Source organism: Ovis canadensis, chromosome 6 (assembly GCF_042477335.2).
Source record: "Ovis canadensis isolate MfBH-ARS-UI-01 breed Bighorn chromosome 6, ARS-UI_OviCan_v2, whole genome shotgun sequence".
Taxonomy (NCBI): Eukaryota; Metazoa; Chordata; class Mammalia; order Artiodactyla; family Bovidae; genus Ovis; species Ovis canadensis.
Window position 1 is genome coordinate 83,997,500 of NC_091250.1, and position 12,118 is coordinate 84,009,617.

Below are 12,118 nucleotides of genomic sequence, written 5' to 3' on the forward strand. Positions count from 1 at the left end.
ACTCCAGTATTCTGGCCTGGAGAATTCCATGGACTGTATAGTCCATGGGGTCACAAAGAGTCAGACAGGACTAGGCTACTTTCACTTTGTTCTAAAAAAACTAAAACAGACTCTAGGCTAAGTACCCATAGTTACTATCTTCATTTTGCTTCCTGGCACTCTAATGCACCTTCCACTTCCACTCCAAGCCACATACAGAGTAATTTATATGCTCTGGTAAATTCAGATAAGTATTGTTTTCTCTGCTCACATTCTTGCTCTCAGAATTCACTGAACTTTTCTGCCCACGCTGGGTGACTTAAATATGACCCTGACTGGTGCTACTACAAAGCTACTAATTGCTTTAGCTTTTCTATGTGTATTTCCCTTATCTACAGGCTGGACAGAAAATTCTCTGGTTCACATTGCACAAACTCTTGCTTCCTCTACTAGGTTGACAGAATGCTGGATTTGTTTACCCAGAGCAAAGTTCATCATGGGCCATGGCGATCCCTTTATCCATCTCATAAGGAATTTTAGCCAAATTCATGATGGAAAATGGTCTTCTACTAGAGACCCAAGTCTCAAAACAGTAATGTACAGGGTCAGAATTGTTCATTTTCCTACTGAAGAAAATTCTAACGTCTCTTGCCTAACCCAACCCTCCCAGAAGGAGACTTGGGACCAACAGGTTCAGAGCTTCCATTTTGGAAATAGAGAAAGATATGCTGATCTTGTACAACCGGAATCCTACCCTTGCCTGAGCCTCTGATTATAATAGTCTTACTGATCCTTAGCCCCTGCTTCTCTAATCTAATTATTTAGTTTGTTTTCTCTAGAGCATCACCGGACAATGGTGCTATGCAGGGACTCCAGCCACTCCCCACAGCAGATCCTGCTGAAACCACAACAGAAGTCACACTGGGGCCCATTTAATAAGACAGAGTGAGAGCTCCATGACCCTAACCAGGTGGGGTCTGCAAGCCTCTATCCAGCCTGAAGTTACAGAAGACAGACCTTCACTCTTCATTTTCCCAATAAAGTATTTTTTGGTTTACATCTCTCAGGGGGAATTTGAGACAGGAGGTAGATGGGCACCCCCAGGGTAAAGTGATTGGAGATTTACTCCCTAAGGACCAAAACTCTAAAATAAGAATAGCAGGACAAATAAGAGAGGAGACTGGGCCCTGCCCAGACCATATATTTCTCATTCTTGAAGTGAAGAGACCTCCCCAACCACACATGTGCAGAAAGGCTGCTTGGAGGTCACATGGGTGTGATGCTAACTAAGGCCAGGCCACCCAGAGGCCTCTGAGATAGAATCCATCTTGGCTAAGAGATGCATGGACACATGGGAGGATCCTGAAATATACCGAATATGGACCATGAACCAGATAAATAATAATTGGCTCAAGGGAACCTGGAAGAAATGCCCCATATAAGCGATTTAAACTGCCATGAGGGTACAACTCACAGACTCTTCCTCTGAGTCTGCCTGTGTGTCTATCCATATATACTGTATTCTTTTTCCTCCTAATAAACAAAACTTGTTTCACTACTTTATGTCTTTAGGGGAATCATTTCTGCAAAGCTGAAGGGCCAGGGCCCTTGTCACTGACCACTGATTTAGTGGCTAAAATTTGGTGCTCTTTCCACTGTGACCCAGCCTCAATCCCTGACTGGGAACCCAAGTCCTGCTTCAAGGTGTTGCTGGCTGAGGTCACTTGAGATCAAAATTATTGAAGATTGAAAAAAAACCACCAAAAAACCACTAAGACAAAAATTGAGCTTTGAGTGGAAGAGAAAACACTTTGCATCCTTAGCAGAAGCCAAGTTTTTCCTAGCACTTAGCTTTGAAAAGGGACAAATTTTGAAGAGCAACCACTAAGTATACACAGCACAGAATTAAATGCTTTTCATATAGGTGCCTGGAAAAGAAACATATTTAGGCAAAGAGAAAGGAAAATGCAATGTCTGATGTTTTCAGTCACTGAAGTCTTTCACACTTTAAAGAATGGCTGATACTAAATGACTGGAATCCAGTCAAAACATTTTTACATGATGTAACTAGAATGAATTGCCTGTTAAAAGCTGACTTACTGAGATATAACTCACACTCCATATAATTCACCCATTCATTCAACATGTGCAGCGCCATGTTTTTAGCATATTCACAAAGCTGTACAACCGTCGCCCATCTAATTTTAAAAGATTTTCATTCCCCTTGAAAGAAACTATATACTAATTAATTCCTTTTCCTTCACTATCCATTCCCACAACCCTAAAAAAATCACTCCTCTACTCTGCTGCTGCTGCTGCTGCTAAGTCGCTTCAGTCGTGTCCGACTCTGTGTGACCCCAGAGACGGCAGCCCACCAGGCTCCCCCGTCCCTGGGATTCTCCAGGCAAGAACACTGGAGTGGGTTGCCATTTCCTTCTCCAATGCATGAAAGTGAAAAGTGAAAGGGAAGTCGCTCGCTGAAAGTGAAGTGTCCGACTCTTAGTGATCCCATAGACTGCAGCCTACCAGGCTCTTCCATCCATGGGATATTCCAGGCAAGAGTACTGGAGTGGGTCACCAGCGCCTTCTCCGTTCCTCTACTCTAGACCACTACAAATTTGCCTATTCGGAACATACAAATGGAGTCATATAATATGTGATTTATTTATTGGCTGGCTCCTTTCACTTTGTTGTTGTTTAGTCGCTTACCACCATTTTTGCCGTTCAGCTAAGTCATAGTATGTGTTGGTACTCCATTCCTTTTTATTGCTGGATGACATTTTATTGTGTGCTTATACCACATCTTACTTATCCATTTATTGGTTGCTGAATATTTGGGTTGTTTTCATTTTGGGCTATTATGAGTAACACTACTATTTGTTCACAAATTATGTATGCTTCATTTCTCTTGGGTATAAACACCTAGGGGGCTTCCCTGGTGGCTCAGTGTTAAAAGAATCTGCCTGCAATGCAGGAGACCTGGGTTCAATCCCTGGGTCAGGATAATCCCCTGGAGAAGAGCATGGCAACCCACTCTAGTGTTTTTGCTTGGAGAACCCCATGGATAGAGGAGCCTGGCAGGCTACAGTCCGTGGCGTTGCAAAGAGTCGGACAAGACTGAAGTGACTTAGGACCAGTATTCTTGCCTGGAGAATTCCGTGGACAGAGTAACCTGGTGGGCTACAGTCCATGGGGTCGAAAAGAGTCGGACACAATTGAGCGGCTAACACATACATAAACCCCTAGGGGTAGAATTGATATGTCTTAAGGTAATTCTATGTTTAATCATTTGAAGAATTATCAGATTGTTTTCCAAAGTGGCTGCACCATTTTACATTCCCCTAAGCAATGTAGGAGTTTTCACTTTTTCCACAACCTTATCAACACTTGTTATTTTTTAAATTTTATTTTCATTGGAGGATAATCAAAATATCATGATGGTTTCTGCCATACAACGTGAATCAGCCATAGGTATACTTATATTCTCAATACTTGTTATTATCTGACTTTTTGGATTATTGTCATTTTAGGGAGTGTGAAGTGGTATCTCATTGTGGTTTTGATTGGTATTTCCCTAATGAAATAATGTCGAATATACTTTCCTGAATATATTTTGATTATTGGCTACATGTAGATGTTCTTTGCAAAAAAGCCTATCAAGTCCTTTGTTCATCTTTAAAGTGGCTATTACTGAGTTTTATTTTTTTTTAATGTATATTCCAGACACCAGTTCCTTATCAGATGCACAAGGGCTTCCCAGGTGGTGCTAGTGGTAAAGAACCCACCTGCCAATGCAGGAGATCTAAGAAACTCGGGTTCAATCCCTGAGTCAGAATATCCCCTGGAGGAGGGCACAGCAACCCACTACAGTATGCTTGCCTGAAAAATCCCATGGATAGAGGAACCTGGTGGGCTGCAGTCCACAGGGTCCCACAGAGTAGGAGACAACTTAAGCGACTTCCATTCAGTTCAGTTCAGTCACTCAGTCATGTCCAACTCTGTAACCCCATGGTCTGCAGCACGCCAGGCTTCCCTGTCCATCACCAACTCCCAGAGCTTACTCAAACTCATGTCCATAGAGTTGGTGATGCCATCCAACTATCTCATCTTCTGTAGTCCCCTTCTTCTCCCGCCTCCACTCTTTCCCAGCATTGGTCATTTCCAGTGAGTCAGTTTGTATCAGGTGGCCCAAGTATTGGAGTTTCAGCCTCAGCATCAGTCCTTCCAATGAATACTCAGGACTGATTTCCTTTAGGATTGACAGATTTGATCTCCTTGCAGTCCAAGGGACTCTTAGCATGGGCCAGATGTATGATTTTAGAATATTTTCTCCCATTCTGCACATTGTCTTTTCACTTTCTTCAACTGTCTTTTGAAGTACAAAACCTTTTAATTTCCATGAAGTCCATTTAACTATTACTTCTTTTTTCACTCGTGCTTTGCTGTTGTATCTAAGAATTCATTGTCTAACTAAAGATAATGAAAATTTACTCCTTTATCTTGTGATTTTTACAGTTTCATCTCTTACATTTAAGTTATTATCCATTTTGAATTAATCTTTATCTATTGTGTGAAAATGGGTGGGGGGTGTCCTATTTGCTGTTTTTCATGTGGATATTCAATTCTCCTAGATTGATTTGTTGAAAAGACCAATCTTTCCCTCATGTAATTGTTTTGGCAAGTTTGTTGAAAATCATTTGACCTTAAACAAGCAGGTTTATTTCCAGAACTCTCAATTCTATTCAGTTGATCTTTATCTACTTACAATGAGAACTCTTTGCTTAAAACTGCTGTGGACTTACAGCAATAACTTCTCTTCACTGATTCTTATGCTTTTAGACAATCCATCATTGCTTAATTCCATGGCAAACCTTCCAGACGTGCTAAATGACAAACTGTCCCCCCACCCTGCAAATTAAAGCGAATTAAAATACATTTGCTTTGAGAAGGTTCTAAAAAAAATCCAAAACATTCTGGGGTGTGGTAGTATTTGAGCAAGAAATAACCGGCCTGGTTCACTGGTTCCATTGTTTGTTAGAATGTCTCTCCCTGTCTCCTCAGGGATGGGCACTCTCAAAGATCATTATCCATAGAGAGGAGGAGGGCAGAGTTTCCACTCCCATCAGTTACTTTCTTTCCCATGAGCAAGCGTTGAGATGTCTCTGAAAGCCAAAGAAATTTCTGCGATCTGTAGACTTTTTCAGCCACCTTTCCAGAATGTGATTTCTATACTACCAAAGCTAAGAAGCAGAAGCACACACAGGTCCCCTCGCCTGAGAGCGTCGCCGGGCCTTAGGAACGCCAAGGTCCTGTTGGCACCTGCTCGCCGAAGGCGCCAGAGCCTTTGGCTGCTCAGTCCCCCTTCTCGGTCTTAGCTTTCCCCCCTCGCCACGCGCCCTCGGGCCTCCTTTAAAGAGCACCGCGGGTCCAGAGTTGCCACGATGCCGCCCTCCTGCGCGCTCGCAGCGCGCCACCCCCGGAGCTGTTCCGCTGGCTGGCCGAGAGACCTGGTTTTTTCCCCGGAGGCAGGTCGGAGGGCCCCCAGCTCCTTCGCTTTGGCGTTGGCGGTGGCGCTGGGCACCTGACGCTCAGAAAAGCCCCGGGGCCCGGCGGGCGGCGCCGGGTGCAGCGGGGCGGAGGCGGCGGCGGGCCCCACCCTCCCAGGGCCGGGCGTGCGGGCTGGCTGGTGCCGGGGGCGTGGACGCAGGTTCGGGAGGACGCGGCAGCTGGCCAGGGACCTAGGGGCTGCGGCCATGACCTCGCCATGGAGAGAGGTGCTCCTGGAGAGCCTCCTGGGTAAGCCGAGGCCGCCTGCCGCGCATTTGCCCGTCGGTCCCCCTTTGCCCTGCCGGGAACCACGATGCTCGGCGGGCTTGGCTGAGCCCCGGGAGGAAGGAAAGCAAGCTCGGTGCCCGGGATAGAGATGCTTATTGTCCCCTGTCACCTTCTGCTGCTGAAGGAATTTTAAAAAGAGAGAAAGGCCCTAGATTGAGGTTCCGAGGATCCGGCGCTCCCCCGTCTTCCTGAGCTCCTATGCCACCCTGGTGTTGCGCCCAACGGGCACGACTTCACCTGTCGCCCTCGAACCGCGAGGCTGGTACCAAGCCCGAGTTCCCTCACCAATGACCTTTAACTGAATAAATTTTGGTACCGAGCTTTGGCTTCCCAAGTGGCTCAATGGTAAAGAATCCGCCTGCCAATGCAGGGGACTCCACTCCTGGGTCAGGAAGACCCCTTGGAGGAGGAAATGGCACCTTTCAGAAGGGGGCGCCGTTCCCCCCTCCCTCGGCGCCCTGGCTGTAACACTCAGGGCCGTGTCTGCTGCTGGGGTTGGCCCGGCACGAGTGGGCTTGGGTGGTGGTCGCACATTGTGAGCATTTGGCCAAATACATCCGACGTGGGACCCGAGTCCCGTCGTGTGTTCCCTTAGCAGCTTTGCAAAAAGTACCAGGAACAACTATTGTTGTTGATATTGTCTGAGTTGTGTGGTTGAAATCAGAACTCCCAGACAAACGTTTGGGAGATTGGTAGTTCACAATGAAAGGAAGGGGTGCCTTCCTAAGAACTGGGTTTTCTGGGCGGGGAGGTTCATTATTTGGCCCAGTCTGTATCTCACAAGTACAAGATGTAAAAAGAATTATGCCCTCAGTAGGTACCTAGGGGGCTAGGTACTCTGTGTACTTGATCTTTTTTAATCCTGATAACTCTATGGGGTGGTTAGAAGTACTGTTTTCAGTGATTAAGAATAGTTTGGAACTGGATTTCTTGGTTTTCAGTTCACTGCTACTTGCTACTTTTGTGACCTTAGGCAGTTACTTAACTTTCAGGATCTCCAGAGTTTTTGTTGTTTGATTTTGCATTTGTAAAGGAGGAGTAGAAATAGTGTTAGTTTCATAGGACACAGGTTGTCTGAGGAGTCAGAAAGAAGATCCCTGTGAATACTTAGAGCCTCACATGTGTTAAATGTCCATTGGTTAATTATCATCATTGTAGAAGATAACAAGGTCAGCAGATGTGAAAGTAACTTCAGGTCTGAACTTTCCACTACCCCACACTGCCTCCTAAGGCTTAGGTTTAAAATAGGCTACTCACAAGAAAAGGATTATTTCCTAACTAACCTGACTTTCTGTAGTCTGGAGTGGGAGGAAGGAGTTCTATTGTTTTTTGCTGTTTTTGATTTTCACCATATTTCTCATTAAAGAAAGGTCAACTTAGTTGAGGAAAGTTTTTCAGGGTCCTGACGGGAAACAAGATTAAACCTGGATGGCTGAGATGAAGAGCCTTTAATAAAGGGACTGCCACCTTACAGGGCTTCCCTGGTGGCTCAGATAGTTAAGAATCTGCCTACAATGAAGGAGACCTGGGTTTGATCCCTGATTTGGGAAGATCTCCTGGAGAAGGGAATGGCTACCCACTGCAGTATTCTTGCCTGGAGAACTCCACAGACAGAGGAACCTGGTGGACTATAGCCCATTGAGTTGCAAAGAGTGAGGCACCACTGAGCTACTTTCACTTTACCTACCTATATGAACCTAGACGGCATATTAAAAAGCAGAGACATTACTTTGTCAACAAAGGTCTGTCTAGTCAAGGCTATGGTTTTTCCAGTAGTCATGTATGGATGTGAGAGTTGGACTATAAGTAAAGCTGAGCATTGAAAAACTGATGCTTTTGAATTGTGGTGTTAGAGAAGACTCTTGAGAGTCTCTTGGACTGCAAGCAGATCCAACCAGTCCATCCTAGAGGAGATCAGTCCTGGGTGTTCTTTGGAAGGACTGATGTTGAAGCTGAAACTCCAGTACTTTGGCCACCTCGTGCAAAGAGTTGACTCATTGGAAAAGATCCTGATGCTGAGAAAGATTGAGGACAGGAGGAGAAGGGGACAACAGAGGATGAGATGGTAGGATGGCATCACCAACTCAATGGACATGAGTTTGGGTGAACTCCGGGAGCTGGTGATGGACAGGGAAGCCTGGTGTGCTGTGGTTCTTGGGGTCTCAAAGAGTTGGACATGACTGAGTGGCTGAACTGAACTGAAATGATGAATGAGGTTAAAGGGACAAACAGGGGATATTGAGGGACTGAAAATAGCTGGAAGCCATTCTCATCCTGGGCCTGAGAAGGGGATGGAATTCTCTTATTGGAACCCAGTTAAGGCCAGAGTCATGAAGGAGGGCAGCCAGCCAGAGCAGCTGTAGTAGTAGTAGTTGTTGTTGTTTAGCTGTTAAGTCGTGTTCGGCTCTTTGCAACCCCATGGACGGTAACCTGCCAGGCTCCTCTGTCCATGGGATTCTCCAGGCAAGAATACTGGAGTGGGTAGCCATTCCATTCTGCAGGGGATCTTCCCAACCCAGGGATTAAACCCTGCATGTGTCCCCTGCATTGGCAGGTTGAGTCACCAGGAAAGTAGTCCAGCTGTAGCGGACGGAGGGAAGGGCTGCTGTCTGAGACAGTGACAAAGTTATACTTTCTCTTTCTTAAAAACTGTTTTTTCCCTTTTTCCCCTCCTAGGATATGTTTCTTGGTCTCTCTGCCATGACCTGAGCCCAATGATCTATTACTTTCCCCTGCAAACACTAGGACTCACTGGGTTGGAAGGTTTTGCCATAGCATTTCTTTCTCCATTATTCCTCACAATTACTCCTGTCTGGAAACTGGTTAATAAGAAGTGGATGCTAGCCTTGCTGCGGATAATTACTGTTGGTAAGATTTAAAAGTGATTCCTTATATTTCTTTTTTTTAGTTAAAAATCCAGGGGAAATATGTAGACTGTTCTTTGAATGCTAAATGATTAAGTAAAAAATAAAAGATGTCTCTTTCTCTTACTACTGCCTTCAAGAGTTTTAGTAGAATTGTAAGTCTAGACCAAGAGTCAGCATATTTACATTTTTAACTTTTCTGTCAGATTGGAAAATTTTAAGGGCCCCTGAACTGAAGAGGAGAAAGATACCTTGGAGATGTGAAAGTGTTAAATATGTTTTTGTTCTTTTTTCCAACTATGATACAAAACTCAGAAGTCATTAAAAAGTTGTTAAATGATAATGCATAAAAATATGGAAATTATGCATGATGAACATTGTAGTAAGCAAAGGTAATCAATAAATTAGGAAAAATATTGCAACTCTTCTAGTCAAAGGACTAATTTCACTAATATATGGAGTTTTTATAAATCAGTAATAAAAGGACCAATAACTCAATAGAAGAGAAAGCAAAGGATGTGATCAGTTTACTGGAAAGGAAATATAATTTGTTCTTTAAACGATACTAAAGGGTGTAGAATACAAATCATATATATATATATATTTATAGATAGTTTCTCATATCAGATTGATAAAGAACAAACTTAGATAACATTATTGTAAGCATGGGAAAACAGGCACTCATGCATTGCTGGTGGGAATGTAAATTTGAACAGCTTCTGCAAAGGATAATTTAACAGTGTTTATCAAAATTACAACTCCGTGTTTTTCACTCAGCAATTCCACTTCCGGGCATATATCCTATAGATAAACTTACGTATGTGTCAAATGATAAAAATAAAAGGTTATTTAATCACTGTAGCAATATTTATAATAACAGTGGCAGAAATAATCTAAATGTCATCCATACGGGATAGGTTAGGTTAAATAAATTTTGGTTATGAAACTGGGAGTACTATAGAATACTATGCAGCTATACTAAAGAATGAGAACATTTATGTAAGGAAATGGAACGTTCTCCAATAGTAAGTGAGAAAAAAAGAAGCACTAAACAGTATGTTCAGAATGCTAACATTTGTGTAAAATAGGCTAGATGAAATATATTTAGTAATTAATTGAACATGCATTAAATAGGTCCAAAGTATTTTAAAACACACTGATATTTTTGTTGCTTCTAAGGTGAAAAATTTGATATTGAGACAGATATGAAGATGAAACTTTGCACTGTATACCTTTCACAGTGTTTGAATTCTGGATTTCAATATGTTATATTGCCAAAAGCCAGTAATTAAAAAATATACACTTACTATCACAAAGACTTGAGGTTATTATATTAATAAATATTGAGAGACCTTGGAAAAGTACTAGTGGTAAAAAAAAGTAAGAATGTGAGGTCATGGAGAAAAAGTTTCTAAAACAAAAATACCAGACTCCAGTCTGGTTGAATCTGTAGCTGAAAAGTACTGCCTGTCTTGCCCTTTTGCTATAACACAGTTGGTTTCTCTGAGTTTTCCAAGTGGCATTTGTTCATGAACCAACCATGCTGTGTGTATTTCCTCTGTCTAGGAACAGTGACTGAAATCACTAGGAAATTCACCTTCCATTTTTCTGTGCATCAGTCCCTGAAGAAGGCAGAACATGGTTAGTGAGTGTAGCAAGCTCTGTGGTTACCCACAAAGATCTGAAGCCCTAAAGAGCAGTGGGAAAGACCACTGGAAAATGCATCCTTTTAAAAGATGATGTCTGTAGGAATGAAAAGAAATATCAAATGATCATGAAATTTTCAGCTCCGGAAATAATAAAGATGAAACTTCCTACTTCCAGAGTATATATAGTAACTGAGTTAAACTATCCTTGGCTTACAGAATTCTTTTATGACGATGGCCTCATTACACTCCATGGTTGGCTTTATGGGCGGATCTATCTCATTAGTGCACTTTTTTGTTGCCTTTGCTCAGTGCTGCCTGTGGCAGCTTTACCTATAGAGCCACTCACCATACAGTTTCTGGGACAGTTTTTTGTTTTCAGTCTAGTTCTGGCCCAGTAACTTCTGGAGGCTGTAATGTAATAGGAAACAACTGGAGAGTATGATGTTTGAGCTACTTCTTGTTGTTCCCCTTTCATCTCCTTTCTCCCTGAAAACCCATTACTTGAGTAAAGGGTAGAATTGTATTTGAGAAAGAGGAGTGGGTAGGAAGGTGACTCAGATGTGGGTTAGGAAAGTGACTTCAGGATGAAGAAACAGTTTGTGTCGGATGCTCTTCCAGGTGTCCATTGAGTTTGATGATGCTCAAGAGAGGCTGAAGTAAGTCATGCTTTGCCTTAAAACTCCCTTTTCAGGTACCTTTTTTTGGGGGGACTTCAGATACTTCCTAAGAAGATGAAACAACGTTGTTTTTCGCAGAGTCTGAAGGGATTCTTACACAACTACAAAGATGATCTGAGTGTTACATGCTGTCTCACTGCCTTTCCTTCAGATATTTTAGGTTAATCAGTACATAGTTAGCTATTAAACCATTAACTAGTTCATACTGTTGGGTTGGTCAAAAAGTTCATTTGGGTTTTCTTTCAAAGAAAACCCAAATGAACTTTTTGACCAGCCCAATACAATTAATTTAGATTAGTTTTGATCTTAATTACTTCAACTCACTAAAATAGCCCTGATTAAAAAGATAGACAATATTAAGTGTTGACAAGAATATGAAGAAACTGAAATCCTTACACATTGCTGATGGGAATGTAAAATGGAGCAGTTGGTTTGGAAAACAGTTTGGCAGTTCCTCAGAATATTAAACATAGTTGTCATATGATCCAACAACTCCACCCCTTGGACTTAGACCCAAGAAAAATGGAAACATTTACATAAGACCTGGTACATAAATGTTAGTAGCAATATTATTCATAATACCCCAAAAGTGGAAACAATCCAAATGCCCATCAATGGGATGAGTGAATAAACAAAAAGCAGTATATCCATGCAATAGAATATTTAGCCATAAAAAGGATTGAAGCCCTGACATATGCTACAACATAGATGAACTTTTTTTAAAAAGTTTTTTATTTAAGTTTAGTTGGTTTACAATACAGTGTTCATTTCAGGTATAGTTGTGCAACTTTGTAAACATATTAAGAACCACTGACATGGGGATGATCCAGAGAGATGATATGGGGTGGGAGGTGGGAGGAGGGTCCAGGATTGGGAACTCATGTACACCCGTGGCGGATTCATGTCAATGTATGGCAAAACCAATACAGTATTGTAAAGTAAAATAAAGTAAAAATAAAAATTAAAAAAAAAAGAACCACTGAGTCATACATCTTAACATAGTGAATTTTATGGTATGAATAATACTGCAATAAAAATGTTCAAAAAAATTCATACACACACATAATTATACATTAACTCTATCTTCCTGAGGGTAAACATGGTATTAGACACA

The 12,118-nt window shown here is 42.3% G+C and overlaps 1 protein-coding gene across 1 annotated transcript in view; it reads left to right on the top strand.

Annotated features, from left to right (window-relative positions):
• The first annotated feature begins 5,647 nt into the window (after positions 1 to 5,647).
• Positions 5,648 to 12,118, top strand: part of CWH43 (cell wall biogenesis 43 C-terminal homolog) — a 54,005-nt gene continuing 47,534 nt past the window's right edge. The window contains exons 1-2 of the mRNA XM_069594081.1: positions 5,648 to 5,775; positions 8,491 to 8,682. Of these exons, the coding sequence (XP_069450182.1) occupies positions 5,733 to 5,775; positions 8,491 to 8,682 (235 nt within the window). The 5' untranslated portion in view covers positions 5,648 to 5,732. The remainder of the gene's footprint in view (positions 5,776 to 8,490; positions 8,683 to 12,118) is intronic.